Source organism: Limanda limanda, chromosome 1 (genome assembly GCF_963576545.1).
Source record: "Limanda limanda chromosome 1, fLimLim1.1, whole genome shotgun sequence".
In the NCBI taxonomy this organism is placed as follows: Eukaryota; Metazoa; Chordata; class Actinopteri; order Pleuronectiformes; family Pleuronectidae; genus Limanda; species Limanda limanda.
In genome coordinates, this window is record NC_083636.1 from 29,901,892 (window position 1) to 29,925,272 (window position 23,381).

The window sequence follows — 23,381 nt, forward strand, 5'->3', positions numbered from 1 at the left end:
GGTGATTAATCACATAATCCTCAAAAAGTTTCACCAGCATCATGTTGCCAAAAATTCTCTCCATTATTCAGGTGCAGCACTCAGCAACCAGTAAGTTTGTTGTGCCATTTTGGCACAAATCTTTTTTTTTAACACTTTTATTTTCTTGAAGCGTCATTCGGGAAACTCTGCGACTGATAGAGATGTTTGTATTTTTGGCTGGAAGTTTTTAACTTCATCAAGAAGGTTCTTGGTTAACTTCCTGACTAATGTATGTTGCCAAAATGTTTTGATGCTGCTCAAAATACACTTTAAAGGATCAGTGTGTGACTGTTTCATTTTCTGAACATTATTTAACCATGTGCTGTCACAAACTGAGAGCAGGAGGACACAAATGCAGGAACCACAGATTCCGGTGGCAAAACACAAGGAAAGGGAACATAATGCAAAAACAGGATTCCAAAAAACAAAGATCAAACTCAACATGCAAGGAAACACTAAGGAAACAGGGAAAAGCAGCAAAGCACAAGGAAAACGAGCAAGATGACACACGACAGCACAGAGACTTAAATGTACAAGGGGATGATTGAACACAGGTGAAACACATGAGGAACAGGTGCAGATGATCTCAGGGGCAGGAAGACAGGACAAAGATAGGAATTTAAGCTACAGACACACAAGGAGCATAATTTCAAAATAAAACATGGAGAGGAGAACTCAGGGGGAGACAACTGTACACAAATGTAACACAAGGAAACACCGGTAAAAGTCATAAACAGACTCAAAATAGTCTTTCATACTTATAAAGTTCAGAGCCAAAGTGGCAGAATCATGACATGTGCCTGTTTTAGCCTGGGCTTGTCAGCTTACCCAGTATGCAGAATGGAAATCCAAAGAGAAACAGCAGCCGGAAGGAATGATTATGCAAACCATGACTCTACCCAAAGTGAGCCACAGGTACCAGGGAGAACAGAGAGTACCAGAACATCAATCTGCAACCGACGTGACACACTCAGGAAGGCAATCGAGGCTGAACACTTAAATAGCTCAGTGAAATCTGAGAAATGATTTTATATACACTGAATTTTGAGTTCCTCAAAGTACTTTTTTTCTGTGAAGACCTTTAACATTTACTGTCACATTGACACGCACAAAAAAAATATAAATTACCTTTCATAAAAACACAATTTAGTCTTTATCATCCAGAGGAAAGAGAGCAGCAGAGAAACAGAGTGCACAAGAAGAGAAGTGAAACAGGAAGGCAGGTGACACACAAAAACTTTGACCTCGATTGATTTATCATTTGGTCGATAATATTGGCCGATATGAGCCATATTGTTATCAATATCATTTATCATGTGTAATATAGGCGCGATATATTTGGTTGTATTTGTACTGGTGTTTATTTTTTACTAAATATATCGGACAACATATTGGTATTGTAGATGTTTCACTCCCTCTGCCCTAGAAAGAAGTTGTGAGTAACAGATGAACATATTGGAAACATAAAGATCCAGCCAGACCAGGACAGCTTTAGCAAGAAAACATACCCAGTTGCACTTTATTATATTTCTTCAAAATAAATAAACAACATAACACAATGAAATAAGTCTGATAACGTCTCTGATAACAGCCTGTGACAGAATAATCCTCAAAATAGTGACTGCTTTTTAGTAAACATAACTTGTACATAAAGTACAAAAAATACTACTCAAAAATGTACAAATGCAGCAAACAAATATCAAGTATTGTGCAATTCCTCCCCCCCAACATTATACCAGCCGCTGACAGTCATCACAGGGATATTACTAGTGTACAATGCCAGAAGCTACATTGAAATATAATGCTCACCAGAATTCTGTGAGCTGTTAATGAGCAGCGAACGGCTCAGTGGCATAGCTCAGTTCATTTTGGTTCAGCAATACGAGCCAGTCGGGGATCTCAGATGACTCGTGTGGGTACGGATATATAATGCACTACTGATGAAGTATAATGCACTGAGTCTCGAAAAGCGCTTCCTGTGTGGAATAAATACTGGTACGATATACCCTCCTCTCGAAAGACGTAATCTCTCCTCCACAAAAACGTTACAGCAGGTCCCGAACAGAAACATAAGTTGTCTTGTTGCTTCGCTCCATCGTTCTGTTTCATGACAGTTTTAAAGCATAAATGAGAGTAAACATTCAGAGATGGATGCACAGGCGTCATCGCTTTCAGCTCGCCCCCCCCCCCACCCCCCACTTCCCTAACACAAATACTCGCACGCTTCCTCAAACACACTTAAATAGAAAAACAACACTGGACGTGACCACTCACTAACATCCATCCCATACTTACATAGAAAAGTTTCTTTACTTTCAGAAAAGCATTGACCAGTAGAAGTTACTGGTGAATAAACAGGAGCTCTGTATGTCGAGCCCGGATTCATAATAATCACAGCTGAAGGTGTACATTTTTTGCCGAGCTGAAATAGCAAACGTGACGGTATATTATCGAGTGATTGTTCACCACTGCCTGTCTGTAGTCGCACTTGGTATAAGTGTGTGTTAGCTTTTGTCAGTAGTATTCAGTAGTATTCGACCCCAGGGTCCATTTCCTCTTCGCTGCTACATAAGAATCCATCATGATCGGTGCCTAGTCACTGTAGGACGTCCCAACAAATCAAATCAGTGTGACATGCAGGAGAAAACGCAAAAAAAACAATACAAAATAAGAATAAAAGAGTGCATTCAATTGGCAGGTGGTTCACACTCTCGCACTGCCACACACTGACATCTTCGCCCTCCATCTAACATGATCACATGTCAATCATCTCCAGGATTATTGGGTCCGGCCCAACACACGTAAATAAACAGAACTGGAAATCAGGGTTTCTTTTCCCTCTCACTTCCTCCGTGCGCTCCCTGGTCTCTTGACGTGCCAGAGGTGGTTGTGGATGGTCAGAGCGTCCACGCTGACCGACACGCTCTTGGTGGGGATGGCAGTGAACTGCTTGCGGTCAGAGCTGTATTTGTAGACCTTGTCAATCATCTTCCGGGTAATGTTGCGCGGCCCGGTGCCCGTGAACTTGACGATCTCCTCTGTGTCTGGGGAGTATGAGTAAATGCCGCGAAACTGGCACCCGCCGTCACGGAAGAGGATGATCAGATGGTTGGCATCGCACTTTTCAAGCTCCTGTGAAACAGACAGAAGACCCGATTCAGCACAACGCATCGAACAGGAAGTGAAATGTTACTGTGAGAATAATAGGTAAAACATTTTTTTCTTAACTTTCTCTACAAATGACACAAAGTTTACTAATAGCTATAACAAATTGAACTTCAAGTGATGAAACTGACCTCCAGGATAACATTCTTCTGGCCCTCATTAACCTTTCCAGCCAGGCAGCAGTGAGCAATGGCATTGATGATGATTGGCTTGTTGGACTTAGAGCTCGGCTCCTTGAAGAGTTTAGGACCTTTTACAAACAAAAGAGAGAGATAAATGTATTAAAGTCAGTCTGTAGGTGTTGAAAGGACTTGTTTCAGAAATACATCTAGCGAGATGAGTAGATCGATACCACATATCCCATATCTGTAAATTAAGTATGGGGCTGGAGCTTAGCTATCTTAGATGAGAATAAGTCTTGAAGCTGGGTTGGATGTAGTGACCACTTGGTCTGAATCTAAATGTGCTTCATGCATTAACCTAAAACTCAAAAGACATTACTTTACGTAAGACAAAAGTCTGCAAGTCCGGGAAGGTTCTGCACTAGGAGCCAGGTAGCGTCGTTGATAAGACAAAGATTGAGGCGGCCAGAAACGTTTCCAGAGCATATCCCAAAATAAAACTATACTCTGATTGGCTTATGGCTTTAATTTTAATATTTACAGATTTGATCAATCAACCCTTTCATCTACCTCTCAGCAAAAAATACGAAAAAGCATATTTCCCCAAAATGGAAAAATATCAGTTTTGTCTTTGACCTAGTTCTTGAAGTTTCAATGCACAAATAATTGTTAGGTGATAGTATCAATAAATCAAAAGTTGTTTCTACATCTCTGCTCACCGTTGTACTCGGTGGACATGATGGAAGAGGCTATGGAGCCGTTCTCCCAGTCCCTCTCCATGTTCCTGCTGGACGCTCTGCTCAGCATCGGGAATGACTCCACAGAGCAAACAGAAGCAGCCCTGAAGCACAAATATATAGGTCAATCAAATTATGACTATGATAGGCAGAATGGAAGAGTCTATCATCTCTTGACTTTACACACAACTTGGGAATCCTCACCTCTGCGGCTCTGGCCCTCCGGATATGACACTGTCTGTCTCCGTTGCCAAAGAGAGCGTCGATCCTCGATGACTGCAGCTCAGATCGGCTGAAAATGACAGATGGACTTAGCGCCTGATGGTTGTTTGCCCGGTTCCCCCACTGTTCTATTTCCATATGCAAGCAGGAACCCAAATAAATAATGGAACGTTACTCTAAATACTAACAGCCTACAACCCCATGATTCAAACAAGGGACAGAAATCTGCTTAAAAGACCAGAAGATCATAATTTATTCTGAACCGGCTACTGTATAAAATCTGGTCTTTTCTAGTCCAGGGATTTTATGGGATGTGTTTGTCTCATATCACATCATGCAGAGCAGGTTAGAAGGTTCACCTCCCCCGCAGCCTGCTGCTGAGCCCTGGGCTTTGATCAACATGGACACCTTCAGAGAATTACCTGCACAACACACGTTCACACTCAGAGCTTGACAACATTTACACATAAATACACACACTCACACAACAGCAAACCATATTATACAACAAACTATTCTAAACCACAGACTGTATTGAAAGATGGACGCCGCTTCTCCACTTGACGTTTAACCCCATTTTTTTTAACAAATTAAAAATTAAAACATAGTGGTGGCAAGGTGACAACACTACACCTTTGGGGAGCTGTCATGTCGTCCATCTTTAAATATAGTCTATGTTGTACACAAACAACATGACAACAAGACAACATGGACAACACTAGACAAAACATATATGCTGTTCAATAGCCTAGGGTGTTCTTACGTGTGGTGTATCCTTTGGAGAGGCTGTTGTACTCTTCACGGTGGAGGGATTTCGGTCTGTTCCTGCGGGACTTCATCCTTGGACGAGGCTTGACCTGACCTTGACCCTGCTCTTCCATCAGTGACTCCTGCTTCCTCTGCAGGTATTCTTGTTTAATTAGCTCTCGTCGCGCCTTCTCTTCGTCCTTACGCACGCGGTCCTCTTCCGCCTTCCGCCTTGAAGAGCGGGATGGAGAGTTGAACACAATCAGATTTTCACGGCATGACACACACACAAATCTTTAACCCTATAATTATTGTATGAGTGTGTGAAAAGAACAAGTACCGTATCTCATCCCGTTTGAGCTCGCTGTCGGCTTCTTGCTGCAGTTTACGTAGTCTCGTCTCTTCAGCTTTGCGCTGCTGTTTGAGGAGGAAGTGAGCGCGACGTTTTGCCATTTCATCTTCTGCCTTCTCCTCATCCTGGTAGATAAATTACATGTATTCACTTACTCACGGTGTTTCTCAGACGCTACTCTGAATGTTATCGATGTGCTCTTGATGATGCCAAATCGCAAAATGCTAAACATCTCAATTTTACCTTAAAGAAGAAGCCCAGTCCAATATTCTGCTCGCCCTCTGCTGTGCAGTCTGTGCCATCTGGATTGCCATCCTCCAGTGTATCCCTAAGCTCTGACAGGTCGACCTCAATCATTTGACCTTTGACCCTGGCACTCTCATCTCCAGCCAAAGCCTCTTTTCCTGAGCTGTCAGCTTCTTCTGGATCTGCCGCCTGTGAGGCAGATACAGTTGTACCGGAGACGACTGGTGGGTCCTGAGACTGGGGTTGTTCTTGGAGGCGCCCGAATCCTTCTGCAGCCAAGCCATGGACTCTGAAGGTGCTCTTTCTCTGAATGTTTCTCTCTAACCTGGAGCGCTCCATAGAAGCCCTGGTCCCCTGGTCTCCACATGGACTTTCACTAGGAGAGGGAGGGCACTCTGGGGACTCAGTATTAGAGGCCACTACAGAGGCCAGCTTGCTGTTCTCTTTATTCTGTTTTCTCTCCAAGGCTTTGCTGCGGCTGGAGCTAAGCTTGGGAGGTCGGCCTACAGGGAGAGAACTGCTGCCACCGATATCTACAAAGTGGACTGCAAACGATTTGGACTCTGAGGTCGAGGTGGTGGATGTTGTTTCTGTCGTTGTTGGGGTTGTGGAGGTTGTGGGGGTTGGGCTAGCTACAGATTTGACTCGTTCCGGAGGTGAGGCCACACTGTGCTTCATCAGCAGGTCCTGCTGCAAGGAGAGCTGCATCATCTGCTGCTGAATAGAACTTATAGCGTCATTGAGAAGATCTATGGAGTGGGAATACTCCGGGCAGCCAGGATCAGCACCATTATTTTGAGACAGGGTGCTCAGCTTGTTGACTCTGTTCATGTGTGCTCCCTCTTGATGGCCCATCTTTGCTTGGACCTTCAGCGTATCCAGACAGGAGTCATCCCTGCTGGACAGGGACTTCACTTTATTCCTATAAGCAGCTGTTTCCGATTCCTGGGAGTGTTTCAGGGGCAAAGGAAGTGTCTCACTCTTGCCTCCACCCTTCTTGACGATGTTCAAGAAAGCAGCTTTCCCTAGCTTTAGTCTCTGCCGTGCTGACAGGGTCTCCATCTTCTTCTTCTGATATTCTATTGCACGTCTTTGTTCTTCTAGCTGCATGTGAAGTTGCAGCAATTCTGAAGGCACTACTGGGAAGCTCCCCATCATATTATTCCCCAACCCAGAACCAGGCTCCTTCCCAAGCCAGCTGGAGGTGCAGTCAGTCTTCAGTTGCCAGGGAGGGCAGGGATTGTTCTCAGAGCCATCAGGTGTGGTCTTCTGGGAGCTACTGGTACTTGAAAATCCATCCCGGAGGCCAAGTTTAAGGAGCTTTCTCTCTGCGAAGCTGGTCATCTTGACACTGGCGCTGCCCGAAGCGCTGCAGCTGCTTGCCCAGGATACGGTGCTGAGGCAAGGGCTCGAGCGTCCACTGCCGCCTTCCTTATCGTCCCACTCACTCACCTTCAAGTCTTCTCTCAACTTGGCCGACTCGCCCTCACCGAATTCACACACCTCCCCCTTATATAAATATTTTCCCTTTCCTCTCTTCATCACTTCTCTGATTTGCTCTATCTGATCTTCCTCCTCCTCATCCTCCTCAAGGTCTGCAATGTCTGAGTCAGAGTCGTATCCCACCTCAAGTGTATTGGAGAAAGAACTGTGGTGCTCCGGCGACAAATGAAGGAAAAAACCTTGGGACTGTTGTTTTCCGGGCGAAGAATTGCCTAATGAACCCTCAGTGGGCGGCCTTAGGCAGGTAGGCACTGACTCTGCAACAGGTAATGTAAAGGTTCCTCTATTAGACTCAGCCCCAGGGGACATTCTCTGTGAGGTTTTCGGGACAATGTTGGGTGCTTTCCTTGCAGCCGCTGCTCTACAGCGACTCTCCCCACTTTCTTCCTGCTTGTTCAGGCTGATGCTCTTCTCTTTGGCTGGCTTGGAGATGGCAGGCATCAGAGGCTCCATATAGTAGCTGTCTGCCTGATGGTCCGAAGTAAAACAACCAGCGTCAAGGCGAGCAGAGCAATGAGGGTTAGAAACCTTTGAGGTGGAGGTTGCATCCTGGATTTCTAGCTCATCTTGTTCCATGTCACTCCCAAGCCGATGTCGAGAAAATGCATAGGGGTGGATCACAGCGACAAGTTCCTCCTCTTCTATTTCCTCCTCTTCGTCTTCTATGCGTATGTGACTCAGAAGGCTCTGACCACTGAGTCTGTGGTGAGACAGACGAGGACCTGACCCCAGCATGTGTTTCGGGGTAATGCTCATGATGTTCGAGGCCAAGCTGTCTTTGCTGATGGAGCGAGCAAGGCTGATACTGTCGGCGTCATCCTCCATGGGATAATGCAGGGCATAGGGCACTGGCTGCGATAAAGGCCTGGACAGGAACAGAGGAAGGAATACAAATTAGATGAGCTAAGTGTAATGAATCATGGACACAGAAACTGTACAGGGTGTGATCCCGCTGCTCACCTCTGCCTCCTCTCTTGCCAGGCCGATACTGAACCCTGGTGCGGCCCATCTGCTCGAGCCATAGAGGCGGACCTATTTCTCAGCACTTACCAAAAAAAACATGATCCATATTAGAAAAAGGGAATTCTCAAATATGCAACATTCGAAGTAGCACCTACAGAATATAAAACAAATACTTTCACAGTTTACAGTTACGATTCAAAAATATTCCAGTTAAATGCTTTAATTAACAAGTCGGAAGTTAACTAAGAAAGATACAAGAACACATGTCACATTAGGTACATTAAGATCAACCACAAAAAACAATCCCATTGTTTATTCTTTCCTCTCCCTTTTCTCTGCTTGAAGAACTTTCTTTGTGACTTAATGGATCTGACTCTGCACAGAGGAAGTTTTTTGTATTACCTGAAGTGCTCTCCTCAAGCACCTTGTGTGGTCTCTGTCTCAAGGGCAGTAAAGATTGAGAGGAGCTTGATGTGCCTGGTAAAGAGCTGTAAGAGAAAGACAGATGCTTGACTTTTTTAGATTAAATCTGGTTTGAATTTAGCTGCTGGAATCTAAAAAGAAATAATGATATTGTGAAAGGTTTTCTAGTGGTATGTATCTAGTATGTATCTTCATACATGAGATCTTTCCCAGAACTGTTACGTGAAAAAAAAACTACAATATATGAATTGGTAAACCTGTGGGTTAAAAGTAAAACTCTCTGTGTGGTGTTACAGGAAACAGTTACTGTGTAATACCTGAGGTCAGAGCTCTGGGGCATGGTCAAGACATCAGCGGAGTTGGATGATGTCATGAAACTACGTTTTGTGACGTTGGAGATGGGTGTATGGGATCGAGAAGCTTTAGGCTGCAGCAACAATCTCACTAGAAAAATTGTAGAAGAGATATAAAACCATTATGGGTGACCGTAGTGTTTACAAAAAGGAAACGTGTATTTTTGTGAGTGTGTTTTACCGTCTCTGATTTCGTGAAGGTCCCTGGGCTGTACAAAGTCTGGCTTCACGCTCTCAAACCACCAGAACAGCTCAGCAATAAAGACCATCATGTTATTCTGTCAGGAAACCAGATCAATGGGACAATAGGACAGTGTCATTGGAGCCTGCTTTTTAAGTATTTTCTGGCTGTAAAGTGTTTTTGGGATTACCTTCAGAACCGGTGGAGAATACAACATGTCTTCGGGCTTCAGGTAGAAGCATTTGCTCAGGTACTCGTTAGAAAACTCCCTCAGTAACTCGATGTTGTACATGCTGTCTGCTATGGAAGGAACCTCCTTCAGACAGATATCTGCACAGAACAGGATAATAATGGTCATTACTGTCAGGCTAATACTGCATAGGGTAATAGTAATAGGCAGATCAAGAGCTTTTTTAACCAGTTTCTTGTGTAAATCTCTTGGCAAGAGAACATATAAATATATTTCCCGAAACGTCAGACCGACAAACAAATCATACAACCTTAGGCAACTATCTTTTTCTTCAGTGGATTCAGTCACCCTGTGTTACCATACCTTCCAGTCTGATGAGTTCAGGGCAATAGAAGTGGATTACAGCCAGCAGAGCTGTTCCGTCACACACGTCCTTCAACAAGTCGTCCAGCAGGGGGAAGTGCTGAAGTGTCCGACCTGACAGGTGATCTCTGCGGTATCGCACCTACACAGCAAGAGAGAGCCCGACTTTACATATAGTACACAAATTCATAGGTTCATAACACAGAGTCACATGCTCACTTGTCACACACACACACACACACACACCATTTCTCATGTAATATTTGGAAATATCACTTTCCATTAGACTTATTATTCTCCAGGTCATTATTCTCATTGAGCGGATGTCTGTAAATTTTTTGATGATATTTAAATATCTGTATCAGATTGTGTCAGATGTTGCAAACTTAATGTCATACGTTGATAATGTTTGTGTCTCACTCAACTAGCAACAATGTTAATCACTTTCACGTATTATAATCAAACTAATGCCAGGTTCAGACAACGCAAAGTTCTTGTCTGATACAGAAGACATTGTTTCCGAATACTGAGTCATGGATTCTGGTGACTTGGCTGTGAGAGGTGCCAGACCACATGTTCTTCAGGAAGTATGTCCCCGGGGCCCACTGTGCCTTGCTGTGAAGTTTCCCATATGTGTCCATAACTATACACTACAGAATAAAATGATCAGCTGTTGTGCCATAAATGCTCACTATTGGGCATAGGGCTGATGTAATTATCAGGTTGATATTGTGTAGTGCAAACACTGAGATGGCTTTCATCGCTTGTGCATGTAATAAATGGTTAAAAATGCAAAAACAGTAAAGGTCAGGAATAAATACAGGAAGGGGTCAATGGTTGGTACATTCCCACAGAAAAGAACTCCACAGGCTCTGATACACAATGGACCAGAGCGTGCAATACAGGCTGGTGAGGGAAGAAAAAAAAGAGTGGGAGGAAGTTAATGCAATGAGAAGAGCCAGGACCGGTTGAATGGATTTGAGCAATTTTAACACTTGGCTCCACACACGTTGCGTGATGGTGACCGTGAGTTAAAGTGCAAGGTTTTCCCAGTGGACAGCAAAAACAGTGTTGAAAGGAAAAGGGAATTGTGGATGTGTTTGAAGATGTAAGATGCAAAAGCTCACATGGAAATTGAAGAAATTACTAAAGGGTTTCATGCAAAGTAAAAACAAACACACATAGGAAAAAAGGGGTTGGGAGGGTGCTGTTCCTTCATTTGCCACCATGAGGCACTGTGACATCTTCAATTTGTACATCACTGTCTTCTCTGTAAATTTGGTTTTGAATCATGTCTGTGTTTTACTATCTGTCAAATTGGTCATTAGTTTTTAAGGCTCCTCTGTTCTATCTGATCAGACAAGCACACACACACACACACACACACACACACACACACACACACACACACACACACACACACACAAGTAGACACACACACCCCACACAGGCACGCATACATTCACACGAGAGATCGCTAGCAGTTGCACTTACTGGTACAAGCTTCCAGTACCATTTGGAGGGAGACTAGAGACAGGAAGGAATAGAATTTAGGTGGGAGACACAAACAGGGACAGCAGCAGACAAGGGTGAGAAACAGAGACAAGGAATCAGATTATCCCCTGTTACCATGGGGACAGATCTGATCTTAACGACTAGAGAGGGTTAGACAGAAGGTGTTAAGAATATTTAGTGAGCAGGCAAAAGAAGAGACTGGAGGTGTTTGTGCATTTTGTAATTGATGGTTCAATAAGTACGGTTTCATGGCAATACCATACTTCCGAGAACGATCCTCGAAATGAAAGTAGAAATAGAAAATCCATTGAGTGGGTGGGAAGAGGCACGGCGTCAGACTTTGAAAACCCCTGACATAGGGTGTCCACACATGAGAGACAAGAAAATGTTTGAATCTGTTTTCAGAAGGTGATACGAGGTGCTCATCGCATCATAATCCATGGAATGTTTGGATTATAACGACAAAAAACAGCATATCTGACAGCTAATGCACCCGGTGCGTAGAGGATGCTCGTGTAATACACAGCCAGAAGAACAACAGACAAAGGCAACAACATTACTCAAGAAAGACAGTGTTAAACAAAGAGAATGCTTTAGGAAAAAGGGACAAAGAGACAAAACAAAGAGAGTGTGAAACGAGGCCCACGGGTCTTACCTTCTGCTGACTAGACGTCTCCAGCAGATGTTGCTTCATCTTCAGCTCTTTCTCTGTGATCTCCCTCATCTTTATGTTCACCTGAAGTGGCAGAGACACCGTGAGTCAACAGCAAACAAAAGAATGAACAAACACTACCATTAAAACATCAATGTTTGTTTTTTTACCTTGTTGATCCAGAAGAGCATTGCGTCTTCCATATCAAAAGGGAGCTCCTTAGAGGCACTGAAGTTCGAGAAGCGCTTGACACTGGATACAACCTTCTCTATGCTGATCATCTCCACCATGTAGGCCATCATCAGGGAGTCAATGAGGTGGATGTGGGAGCTCTGGGAAAACACAGATTGTGGGTTATATTGTAATGTCGCTAATGTAATGATAATCAGTCTTTGAGAAGTATCTCTAATGTGTATATCTGTGTTAGAATCAGTGCTCTGTTGATAGGAGAATATATTGCCCAAAATAATTGTGGTAAGGTAGTACTTTGCTCTGAGTTGCCATGGAAACAAGGCTAAATTTTGAGACTGAAACGTGTGGAGGTCTAACTGCAAAATCTTTACCAGCCTACATATGATACAATTGCTATCATTATTTAGTTGAACACACGCTGTTTCTGTTGCTTCTAAAAGGCCAGGGGTGAGCTACAGCTGGGTAAAATGACTGTGTGTGTTTTGCTCTACGCCCGACACATTGATTCCCTTTACTTCACAATGATAGGCACACCCGGAATATCAACAACTCATTTCCAATCACTCTGAAAGAAGACAGTTGGACAGAAAGTCGATTCATAGGGTTTTAAAAATCTATAACATGAGACTATGACAGTCTGAGAGTCTCTTCAATGTCTCCTATTGAGCTTAATACGAATCTAAGTAGCCTAGAGCCAACTCTACACTCATTTATACTGTGAAGGACAAAGCGTCCACCCCTGCTTTTAGGGCAGGTAGTTGCCTTTTGTGTTTTAACACCTGTGGGATACGACTAATATGTTGAGACAGTGGGTTTACTGTATATTAATATGAACTGAATCTTTGGTTCATTTTGCTTCATGAATATTTTAGATACACACTCTAAAACCTGCAAAACAGTCACGTCCACTGATTAATTATGTATTTAAATAATCGTGGCTCACTAGGCATTTGGCTCTGGAAAGCAAAGTCACATTAACCTGTATTAAGATGGTAAGAATGGGTTGTCAGTTCACAAGGTTGTTTATTTTAAATGGGTTCAGGTTAATCTGAAATGAAATGCTGCAGAAGACTCCAGGGCATTTCAGACACAGATCCCGTTACCAACAAGGACGTGAGCAGGACGGTTAATCTGCAAATGCCTTATTTATGATTTGACATTTTAAGAAAAACTTCATCTATTACTGTTTATGCAATGCTCTCTAATCAGATATAAAACTGATCTAATAGGAGTTGGGGGGAAACGTATGAAAGCATGTATGACAGAAATGCCCATGATTAAATTGAAGTGTGTACAAAAGCAGGCAAGAAGGAAAAAATTCTCTCAGAAAAATGTCCATAGATAAATAAGGTTTAGAAAAGGAATTCAGATCTATTCAGAATCAAGTATCACAGAGCACCTCACTGTAAACACTAGCCAGCAGATCCTGTTTCCTTGGTTAATGTGTAATGCACTCACTAATTTTTCCTTAACCATTACTTGTGCTAGGTTACGTCAGTTTTGGTATATAACTAGACAAAATGTTATTTAAGAGATATCCACCATCTTTAAGGGAGCAGAGCTGAGGTCCAGATCAGAAACCGGGGTGTTGTCAGCCTCCAGGACATAGAGGCCTTTCCTGGACAGGGCCTGGATGACAGACTGGTGGCTCTGGAGCGATGCAGCCTGCTCAGCGTGCAGGATGAGCCCACACACGCGGCAGTACAGCTCTCCAGACAGCAGCAGGCGGATGATGGGGGGCTTGATATGTTCCTGCTCATACTGGTCGGTGTAGAAGGGGTTTCGCTGGTCTGCAGGGACGTTGTCTAGAAAGAGGAAAGATCATAAACATGTCAACCTAATGACATTTTGTTAAGCCTGGTTGTTGAGACTGGGTTAGACAATGAGTTGCTTTTCTATCTATAGTTCTATTAAGCCACAAATCACATCATGTGCATCCACACGCAAACAGGTTCTGCACGTGTCCAGCAGTGCATGACAATGTGACGTAACAGAGAAGCTCCCAGGACACAGACTGTGAAGGTATTAGACAGTCTAAGAAGAAACCAGTGCAGGAGGAAAGCACTGAGACAAAGTCGACAGTTGAACAGTGTGCCAGGTAGCAATGTGGGCTGATAGGTGGACCTCAGGCCTGAAGCCAATGAGCTAACAGGACTTAGCGGGGATACTTAAGCTGATGGTGCTGTCCCAGCCTGCCTGGTGTTCATGGACACAGACATGGGGCAGCTATTTTTGTATGAGTTGGACACGTTAATCCAGAGCTAAGGTCTCAAGCGCTCACGAAATCAAGCTTCCAGTGCTTTCAGGGAAGATTCAGACAGAAGGAAATACAGAGACTGGTGCATGAAAGAGTTATTGAGTGAGTTGGTTATGTTATGTACGTTTATGGTGAGGAGCGAAAGAAAATAACAGGAAGTTCAGGATTATTTCTTACATTAATTATCAATATTACCTAACTGAATTTGTAATTTTTCCAGCCTGGGTTTTATTAGTACATTAGTACTTCTCTCTATCACAGCAGCCATTTTACTGTCCACATGAATTGTAGTGGGATAGGCGCATTCACTTAGTAAACATGTCTTAAAGGAGTACATCGACATTTTCTGACCTTCTGGCTCTGGCAAGCAGAGTAGTATCGATCTCCTCATCTAACTCTCAGCACAAAGTGAATAAGCATTTTCCCAAAATGATGAACTACTCCTTTGACAATAGAGCAATGCCGAATAGGCAGCTAGATCATTGCCCACATCCATTAGATTGTGCTGAGCAGCTTTCTTCACCACGATATAAACTTAGGTTGTGTACACACGCAGTTTAATAGATAGATAGATAGATAACCTTTATTTAGACAGGGTATAAACCAATTAAGAGCAGAGCTCTCATTTACAATGGTGTCCCACATTTAAATAAACAAGTAAAGGTTAGAATACAGAGGAGTAAACATTTCTTAAAAAAGGTATAAGATAGCCACAGCAAGAAAACCAGGAGCATTCATCAACTAAAACTTCCTTTACCAAAAACTGTTCTAAGGTTTAAAAAAAAGATCTAATCTAATTGAGTCCTGAAGTTTATTCCAACTATGAGGAGCGTGGGATCTGAGTGCAGTTTTACTAAATATAATATGCCAAAGAAAGTCCCCTCTTATCTGGATCTGCACCAAATTTTGATGGGTTCTTCCCTCACCTGTGTACTGTTTCTTTCCACCAAGTTTTGTGGAAAGCTGTCCTGTTGTTTTTGTGTGATCTTGCTTACAAACAGACAAACAGACAAACATACAAACCAACAGGGGTGGAAACACAACGTGACTGGCAGAGGTCGTGATAATGAGTCAGATCAAAACTGGGAAAACGAGAACAGCTGGTGATCAATGATTCGCGCATCAATATTTAACTACTTTAAAAGCATTAAAGCTGAGGTGCGGTAACCACAGCATTCACTGTCATGATGACTAAGATAAAAAAAACTAAAATTAATGATTAGTGGAAAACAACCACTCTCTCACTCTCACAAACAGGGCGGGTTCAGATTAGTACAGCACACTGTGAAGACCTCAGACGTGTCTTTCTCATCAAACTGTGAACCTACAGTTTCTCTCTCACTCTCTGCTGCTCCCATATGTTCCTGAATCCCAGATCATGTGAGAAACAATTCACACATCCACCCTCCACTTCTCTCTTCTCATTCGTGTTTCTCTCCTCAAAAACAAATCTCACAAGCCCCCCACCAGCCCCTTTCTTAACACAACACTCTTCACTCTGACACGTCCTCAGTCTCAGCTGTCCCACAGTGTCCCCTCTTCCTCCCTGGTTGCCGTGGAGACGGTGGCGGGGGAATGCCAGCTTGGCCGGAGGTGGGGGCTGGGTTGCTGTCCCATTTCATTACAGAGGCCTGCTCATTGGGTCGTTTTATGGTCACTGACATCAGGAGGTGGTTGTGTGTGTGTGTGTGTGTGTGTGTGTGTGTGTGTGTGTGTGTGTGTGTGTGTGTGGTGGAGAACTGCAGAGGGGGGAGGCAGGAGCTCCTCTGTAATCCCAGTTTATAATACTCCTTAGATATTTATTATCCACCCGATCCAAGCGTTAAAGCCCACCCTGGTGTGCATGTGGGTAAATCAAGAGGAGGGGTTTGGAGAAAGCTATTGTGCCTATTCTTTTGGACACGAGGTCAGATAGATCAGCAGGGATCTTGCTGACAGTCAGGGAAGGGCTGTCAGACTCTGGGCATTGCTGGGGAAAGACACAACCAGTCTCTCCAGTAAGAAGGCTTAATGGAGAATCCTGCAGAAGACAGTATGTTGAGAAAACACAGCCTTTAAGCTGATGCAGCCTGTGGTGACACTTGAAAGTCTGACCACGCAGAAACAATTTAAAGTCTCTTATGGAATCGCCCAGCTCTTCAGCTTAGTACGGTTTGATTTGTGGCTCTTGACTGACCAAACTATGTTTTATATCCACACACAATTAAAGAAGTTATTTGGAAATATTATAATGGCAAGTATTATTTACATCCTGCATTATAGCTGTCCTAGCTCCTAAATGGTGGAATGAGCTCCCACTCGACATCCGGACATCTGAAAGTTTACACATCTTCCGCCGAAAACTTCCGACTGTACCTTGAATAAAAAAAATAAATAAAAAAAAACTAACCACTTTTTGAAACTAACACTTTGGTAGCACTAAAATGGCACTTACTTATAGCACTTTGTAGTTTTGCTTTATTTCGAGGAAATTGTACTGTCTTGATTCTTGTTGTTCTTGGTTTGTACCCTCGGGGTTGAATGCACTTATTGTAAGTCGCTTTGGATAAAAGTGTCAGCTAAATGAAATGTAATGTAATGTAATATAGCTGGAGCCAGCATTAGCTAATTACAGATATATCTATATTGGTGTATAGACGCTACTTCGGTAAAAAGAAATTGAAGTAACAGATTTTCCAAAGATATGCTTGACACAGTTAGGATACACAAATTTGTCCACCAAGACCATTTTTAATAAAGCTTCTACAAACTTTAAAATGTTCTGCTCAATATCATACAATTATTCTTAAACCATTTAAAAGTAATTTTCATTCAAAATGTTGTATATTTTGTGTTTATGACTAAATACTGTTGACAAATTGTTCATGACCCAATCTGCTCCTAGTCAAATCTATTCCTCATTTAATTACCTAAAAATGTCAATCAGACACAACTTTTAGTACAACTAGTTTCCTTAAAGTTGTGCAAAATAAGAAGCATAATCCAGTTCAACATTACAGGTCTCTAATATTCGTATTTGTTACATTTTTCTATTCAAAATGTCTTGAATGCAAACTTGAAAATGTGGAAAAACATTATTCCTCTAGTCATACCTTCGTAGAACTGAAGCTACTGCTCTTAGTTTCTAGTAATAACATTTAGAAATCATTCCGATGCTTCCCCAAAGGCCATTAGTACAACTGGCATGAGTCTAAACAACCAGGCTGTGTTGTGAACAAAGACTCGGCCTTTCGATCCAATCCCATTAAACACTTAAACATGTGACTGGCTCTGACTTTCACTCCAGCACACACAGACAAACAGAGTCCTCCCAGCACTGCCCTGTTGCTTGGTTTTCACTCTAATCTAATAAGCGTGTTTTGGATCTTCTGACCTTCACACTGACACTCTCCACTACAATGCGAGATACTGTTTTCAACTCTGAACTAATAGATTCCAGGTAGTTAGCTGTAATGCAGTTTCACAACCTGCAGCATGCAACCAAAATATTTAGATCCTGCCCAAAACCAAAAGTCCACGTCTGCTTTGGCACTGCATCATTGTGGTTATAACACAGAGTAAGCCAGCTTTAGCGTGAGTAGGATGCACCGGTCAGATACACCTGATGCGTACTGGCGTCAACAACTTACTAAGTGGTATTAATGGGTATTGGCCAAGAAAATGCACTGTCACTGTATCGTCAGGATAAAATGATGTGTTTACGTTATCCGTTAGTACGTTCACTTAACTGTGGTAGAGCGGCAGATAATCCTGAAATCCCTGGCCTCGTGTTAACCCACTTAAAAATTAGTGCAATAACTTCTCTGCAGTAAAGTACCCCGAATTTTTAAATCTTTTTCGATGACACACAGGCAGAAGTCACACACCACCGGGTCTTCACCGAGCTATAAGAACAAGCTAGCTCAACAACAGTATACGGACATCATGGCAGATTGTTTTCAATATATGAGCTCTTAGCTTCTAGGGATTTATGCTTCTTCCACTACTCTTAACTGCTCGCAGCCACAAACAATTGAATGCACCAGCAACCTGTAATGTTTTTCTTCTTTTGGCTGCAGAGGCCACTGTTGCTGCTGCTCACAAAAAGTCCCATAGTCTATCTTTAAATCCCAGGAAAAGATGGACTGGAACAGTTACTCTGTATCAGCAGATATCCTGAGTTTAGGTATCTAAATTGCTATTGATAGATAAAAGCTGGATCTACAGCTGAAACAATTCATCAATCAATACTATTGAAATAACAGATTTATTGTTTTGGTGATTTTTTAAGCAAAAATAACAAAATTCTCAACTGTGGGGATTTCCTTCTTTGCTTTTGTGTTGTCGTAAATGATAGTAAACTGAAAATGATTTGGTGTTGTTGCCTAGAAGCAATGTGAGAGAGAAACTGTAACTGACACAAATCATTGACAGATTAACCTATAATCATAACTGCCATTAAATGGAGTCCTAGTTGGTTGATTATAGTCATCAGGAAATAATGCTTTGGAAATGTAGAATTTAATGTAAAATGTGTAATTTCAGCAACATTACAACTAAAATAATTTGTTATTTAATCAATTGATCATTCAACTGGGGGTGAGTAAGCAACTTCCCTGATAAGCAAAAGTCTATTTTAAGATTAAACATTTCTTACTTTCCACTTAGCTGCTTTTCTTTATTCATCCTAAACTAAATCCATTTGGGTTTTTGGACTAAAGGTTGAACAAAACAAGCAATATGAGGTTGCCATCTTAAGCTCTGAGAGATTGTAATGAACATTTTTCACTATTCTCTTACTTTTTGTGGGTCAATAAAGAAAGTAATTGGAAGATTTATAACAATAATGATATTGAATATAACTGCTAGCTACAGTCGTACACAACGTTAGCAGGAAAATGTTTGACTCATCAGTGGCACTAACCAAGAAAAGTAGATTAGACTGATGTCAAATCGCATTGGGCTCTTTACTGGTTCTGGCACAGTGATGACAGAAGGAGCCAATGAGATTATGGGAAGCAGGAAGCTTGATAGAGGAAAGGGTAATTGTTTGATGTTTATTATCGGTGTCTGATGTCTGCTAACACTGAGCATCAAAAAGCATCAGTTGCTTGGTCATGCTGATGTGGTGCATTATTAGTTTTCTGATATTTGTGAAAGGTTTGTCTAATATCTATTTGATATCTTTGTTTTTATATCTTGGCTTAGTTGCTATCTATCCCACCACACATGACGAACTCTGAATGAATTTCAGGATTTTGAACCAGTCCATTTCCTGAGTCATTGCCTGCAGCACAGGATATCTGTATCTCACTGCAGTGATGGAAAGACTTAAAGTAGAGTTTATGTCTGGCTATGATGACAAAGGCTTTTCCTTTACTGAAGGACTTTCTCACTGTGTCTCCTTCCAAATGTATCATCATTTTTGCTCATAAGGGATGGTAGATTCAGGGAGACCCCCAGGCCTGCATGAATAGCACAGCTGACATCCTGTTCACACTCCCAAAGGAGGAGTCAGTGAGTGACACAAAAACCCACATTCAGTGAGTCCTTCTCAGACATTTCCTCACAGCCATCTCAATCATCATCAGCGATCATCACCATTGCTTTTTGTTTGATTATTCATAGTCAGGCCTGGTGAAAGTTTACGTATTCTGGAGTAATTAGAAACAGCGGTGGCAAAACAGTGCCCCCTAAAACGCGTCTGGTTTAACCGATCTTCCCGAGTGGCCATGACACACGGAATTGCTGTATTTTCAGTGTACTTTGTTCATTGTCCCTTAAACTACATGTGTGTAACAACAGCCCCCAGAGCTTTCATCAGATCAACTTTAGATTCAATGAGTGTCATCTTAACTCTATCGAGATTAAAAGCACAAAAATCCTCACCTATGATCAAAGTCCCGGCCTGAACAGCTCCATATGTGAATGTTGACTCAGGGTCATAGTGCCACAGACTGATTTGCCATGAAACAGGACGTTTGTTTTAACTCCACCGGCATTGCATTAAAACCTATTATCAGACCACTGTACATTTTCCAATCTGCTCTCAAATTCACTGGTTTATCCTTCCCACGGATCAAAAAACGGGCGTGACGTGGATATGTTTCGCCCGATCCCTGTCCACCCTCCCTGTGGTCACATCAAGTCCAGAGATCGCAAGTGCTCTAGTTTTTAATGTTTTAGCAGAGCTCATCAGAGCGGGCAAGCCCAGTGACCTGAGTATAAATGACGAAGAGATGTCGACCTAAGCCTTCACTCACAACCACCAGGGTCTGGAGTGCTGCTATGCTCTTGAGATGTAAGCATCTTTTCCTCAGGGAACTTTGCTTACCACAAAACATTGCAGTTAAAAACTGAAACAACCTATGAATCCATCATTGTAAACAGTAAGATTGATGTCATATGAAGTGAGAACTAGAGGTGTAGATACAGTTAATAATTATTCTTTTTTTAATTATACTGATATAAACCATATAATGACATCTCAAAATCCCTTAATACATAGCTCAATTCATGGCAAATAGCTGGTGGGGACTGCATGGATTCTTGATATGTTTTAGAAGTGATGGGCCAGTAATAAAATAAAACATTCACTTTCATGAGACTAGAGCAAGTGCACACATTCACATATGATGTATAGTTATTGAGTGTGGCTGTTGTCAAGTCATCAGCTAACCACAATGATACTGAGGTCAGATATGTAAAGTCCTGGGAGGTTTACGGAAACTGGGAATAGTACTAAAGCATTTCTTGCTTGCGTGCTTGGCTAAACTCATCAGCTTCATTAATGTGTGTGGTTTTCTCTGCTCTCCAGGACACCATGCCAGGAAATGGAATTTGACTTTAATTGGCAGGATTTGTATTAAGTAAACTGTTCATGCAACGACAGTGCTGGGACTTGACAGCATAAATACAATTTGGCTTTAACACATGAAGCTGCTGATGTAGTTCAGTTCATGTTCAGTAGACGGTTGCTCCCATACATGAAATAAAACAAATGAAACATATCATATACTGTGACCACTATGAAAGAAACAGGCCCCATTCAGAGTCTCAATGGTGCAAGGTAAACATAGAGAGCAAGCCTTACCGATGCCATAGGCTTTGGCAAACAACCAGCGGAGATTTGCTTCTATTTTGGCCCTGGCAGAGTCATAGAGCTCCGGTGGTACGATCTGAGCCTCCATGCCTCCTCGTCCACGTCCTCCTCCTCCTCCTCCATCATCATCATCATCTGCTGCTGTGGATGCTGCTGCTGCCCTCCTCCTGGTGCTGTCCCTGCCAGCACTCACCTCCACGTCCATCCTGCACAACGGAGGAGACACAGAAACATTAATGCCAGAACCAACCAGGGCCATGACATGACACAGTAGATATACAGAACAACAAGCAGGGAAGGGGCCTGGCTCCCTGACAGACACCACCTGCTCTGTTCATCCCAGACAACACTGCACACAGAGGGTCTATCTGCATGGGTCCAACCTGCTGGTGCTGCAGGTGTCTCCACTGTCACTACTCATATGTTACTGCCATACATCTATGCATGTGCCCTTTTGAATCACACCCTGGTGCAGTTATTAGCTGCTAGGCTGTTAATGCATTGAACAAGCAGATGCTGTCTAGGAGAGCTAGCTAATTAATGCTAACAATAACACCCATCTTTGCTAGCTGATGCTGGTGGTGGTTATTTCCTCGCCTGCTCCAGTGGAGGGTGACCAGTGGATGGTCGGAGATGAACCGTGTGTGTGTGTGTGTGTGTTAGCTCTCTGACACACACACACAGTTGATATTAGACAAAGACTCACCTCTACCAGCTCATGGAGTCCTGCCTCGAGGTGACTGCGATGTTAACACACCGACATACCGGCCCTGCGCGGCGGAATAACGGAGGTGGAATAACGGAGGACTCCTCCCCGCCCCCGAGGCGCAAATCTCCGGCCTCGCAGGATAAACCCGCGGCTTGATGCGAGCTAATCCAACAGTAATTACAGAATATGGTACAATCTCACTGGCAACCTCGAGGGAAGTCCGCTGTCGAGGGTGTGAACCATGTCCGGGTGGAGGGGCACCGGGGCTGCCGCTGACAGAGGCCGAGGAGCAGCGGCTCTGACGGGCAGCGCTGTGTGTGGGAGCCTGTCTCTATGGGGACCGGGGTTATCCGTGTAGTGCACCTGTTCACCTGCCGAGGGCGCTGCGGAGGAAGTCCTGACACCGACACCACTGTCTTCATCATGTCTCCATATATTATTCAGTGTTTAAATTATATTTTTTTTATGATTCATCCACTGCGTATGATGATGATCATCTACACCGACCTGGAGGAAAAGTCCAGCGATTTAATGTTGCGTTGTTCTGTTTCAACATCAGAAAAGATTTAAAGAAGCAGAGGCCAAGACATACTGGGTCAGTCTATGATCTGGTTCCAAAGACACTGGCCAGATACTGCATGTCCCACAATGAAACTTTTGTTCAGAAAGAGTTTTCATATATAAGTTTATTTATTTGTATATTTATATTTCTCCTTTATTTGACCAGTAACATCCCATTGTCGTGAAAAACTTCCTGTACCTGGTCAATATCGGCAGCAAATTAATTTAAAAAACGTCATATGTAAATACAACTCGGGACTAAAGCACAGAGAAGACATACATAGGAATCAATGGAAAGCGCAATGACATTCTTTGAAAACTAATTTCAGAAGAAGAGCTATGGAAACTATAAATGCTCTTGTATTTGGCAACAGTCCATCATGCTACAAACTTGCTCCTAGAATAATGTATATGATCATATATTCTGTCTATAAAATCTTGTGCAAAAGTATAAAAAGTGTTAGATTACCTAAATTCTGCACTACTCGCAGCTTTCGTGGTTGTAAGACTGTTTTGTTGAGGTAGATATAAGTAGATATAAATCTACTACTGTAAAAATAGTCAAATAGGTCTTCTATACGAAATCATATTTAGCAAGAGAGCATAAGCAAGATAGTAGCATTTTAATGATAAGGCATGTTTCTATTTTTAACAACAATATTATTAATAAAATACTACATCATACTGCATTTTATAGGATGATATATGTATGGTCTGTATGTATATAATATGCATGTAAAAGGGTATACTTATAGGAGAAAAAGTTGGACTGATCAAGGTCAAAGTACTCAAGTAAAGTGCAATCCTGCATAATTGGAGTAATGCT

The 23,381-nt window shown here is 42.5% G+C and overlaps 1 protein-coding gene across 1 annotated transcript; it reads right to left on the bottom strand.

Annotated features, from left to right (window-relative positions):
- Window positions 1–2,862: 2,862 nt before the first annotated feature.
- Window positions 2,863–21,490, bottom strand: camsap1a (calmodulin regulated spectrin-associated protein 1a). The gene is made up of 19 exons (XM_061075750.1): window positions 21,277–21,490; window positions 13,490–13,752; window positions 11,926–12,087; window positions 11,759–11,839; window positions 11,083–11,115; window positions 9,589–9,730; window positions 9,226–9,365; window positions 9,036–9,132; window positions 8,819–8,945; window positions 8,481–8,566; window positions 8,076–8,160; window positions 5,610–7,980; window positions 5,355–5,491; window positions 5,031–5,245; window positions 4,627–4,689; window positions 4,250–4,337; window positions 4,028–4,149; window positions 3,318–3,436; window positions 2,863–3,153 (listed from the first exon to the last, which is right to left on the bottom strand). The coding sequence occupies exons 1-19, from the start codon at window positions 21,488–21,490 to the stop codon at window positions 2,863–2,865; spliced, it is 4,836 nt and encodes a 1,611-aa protein (XP_060931733.1).
- Between the last annotated feature and the right edge of the window lie 1,891 nt (window positions 21,491–23,381).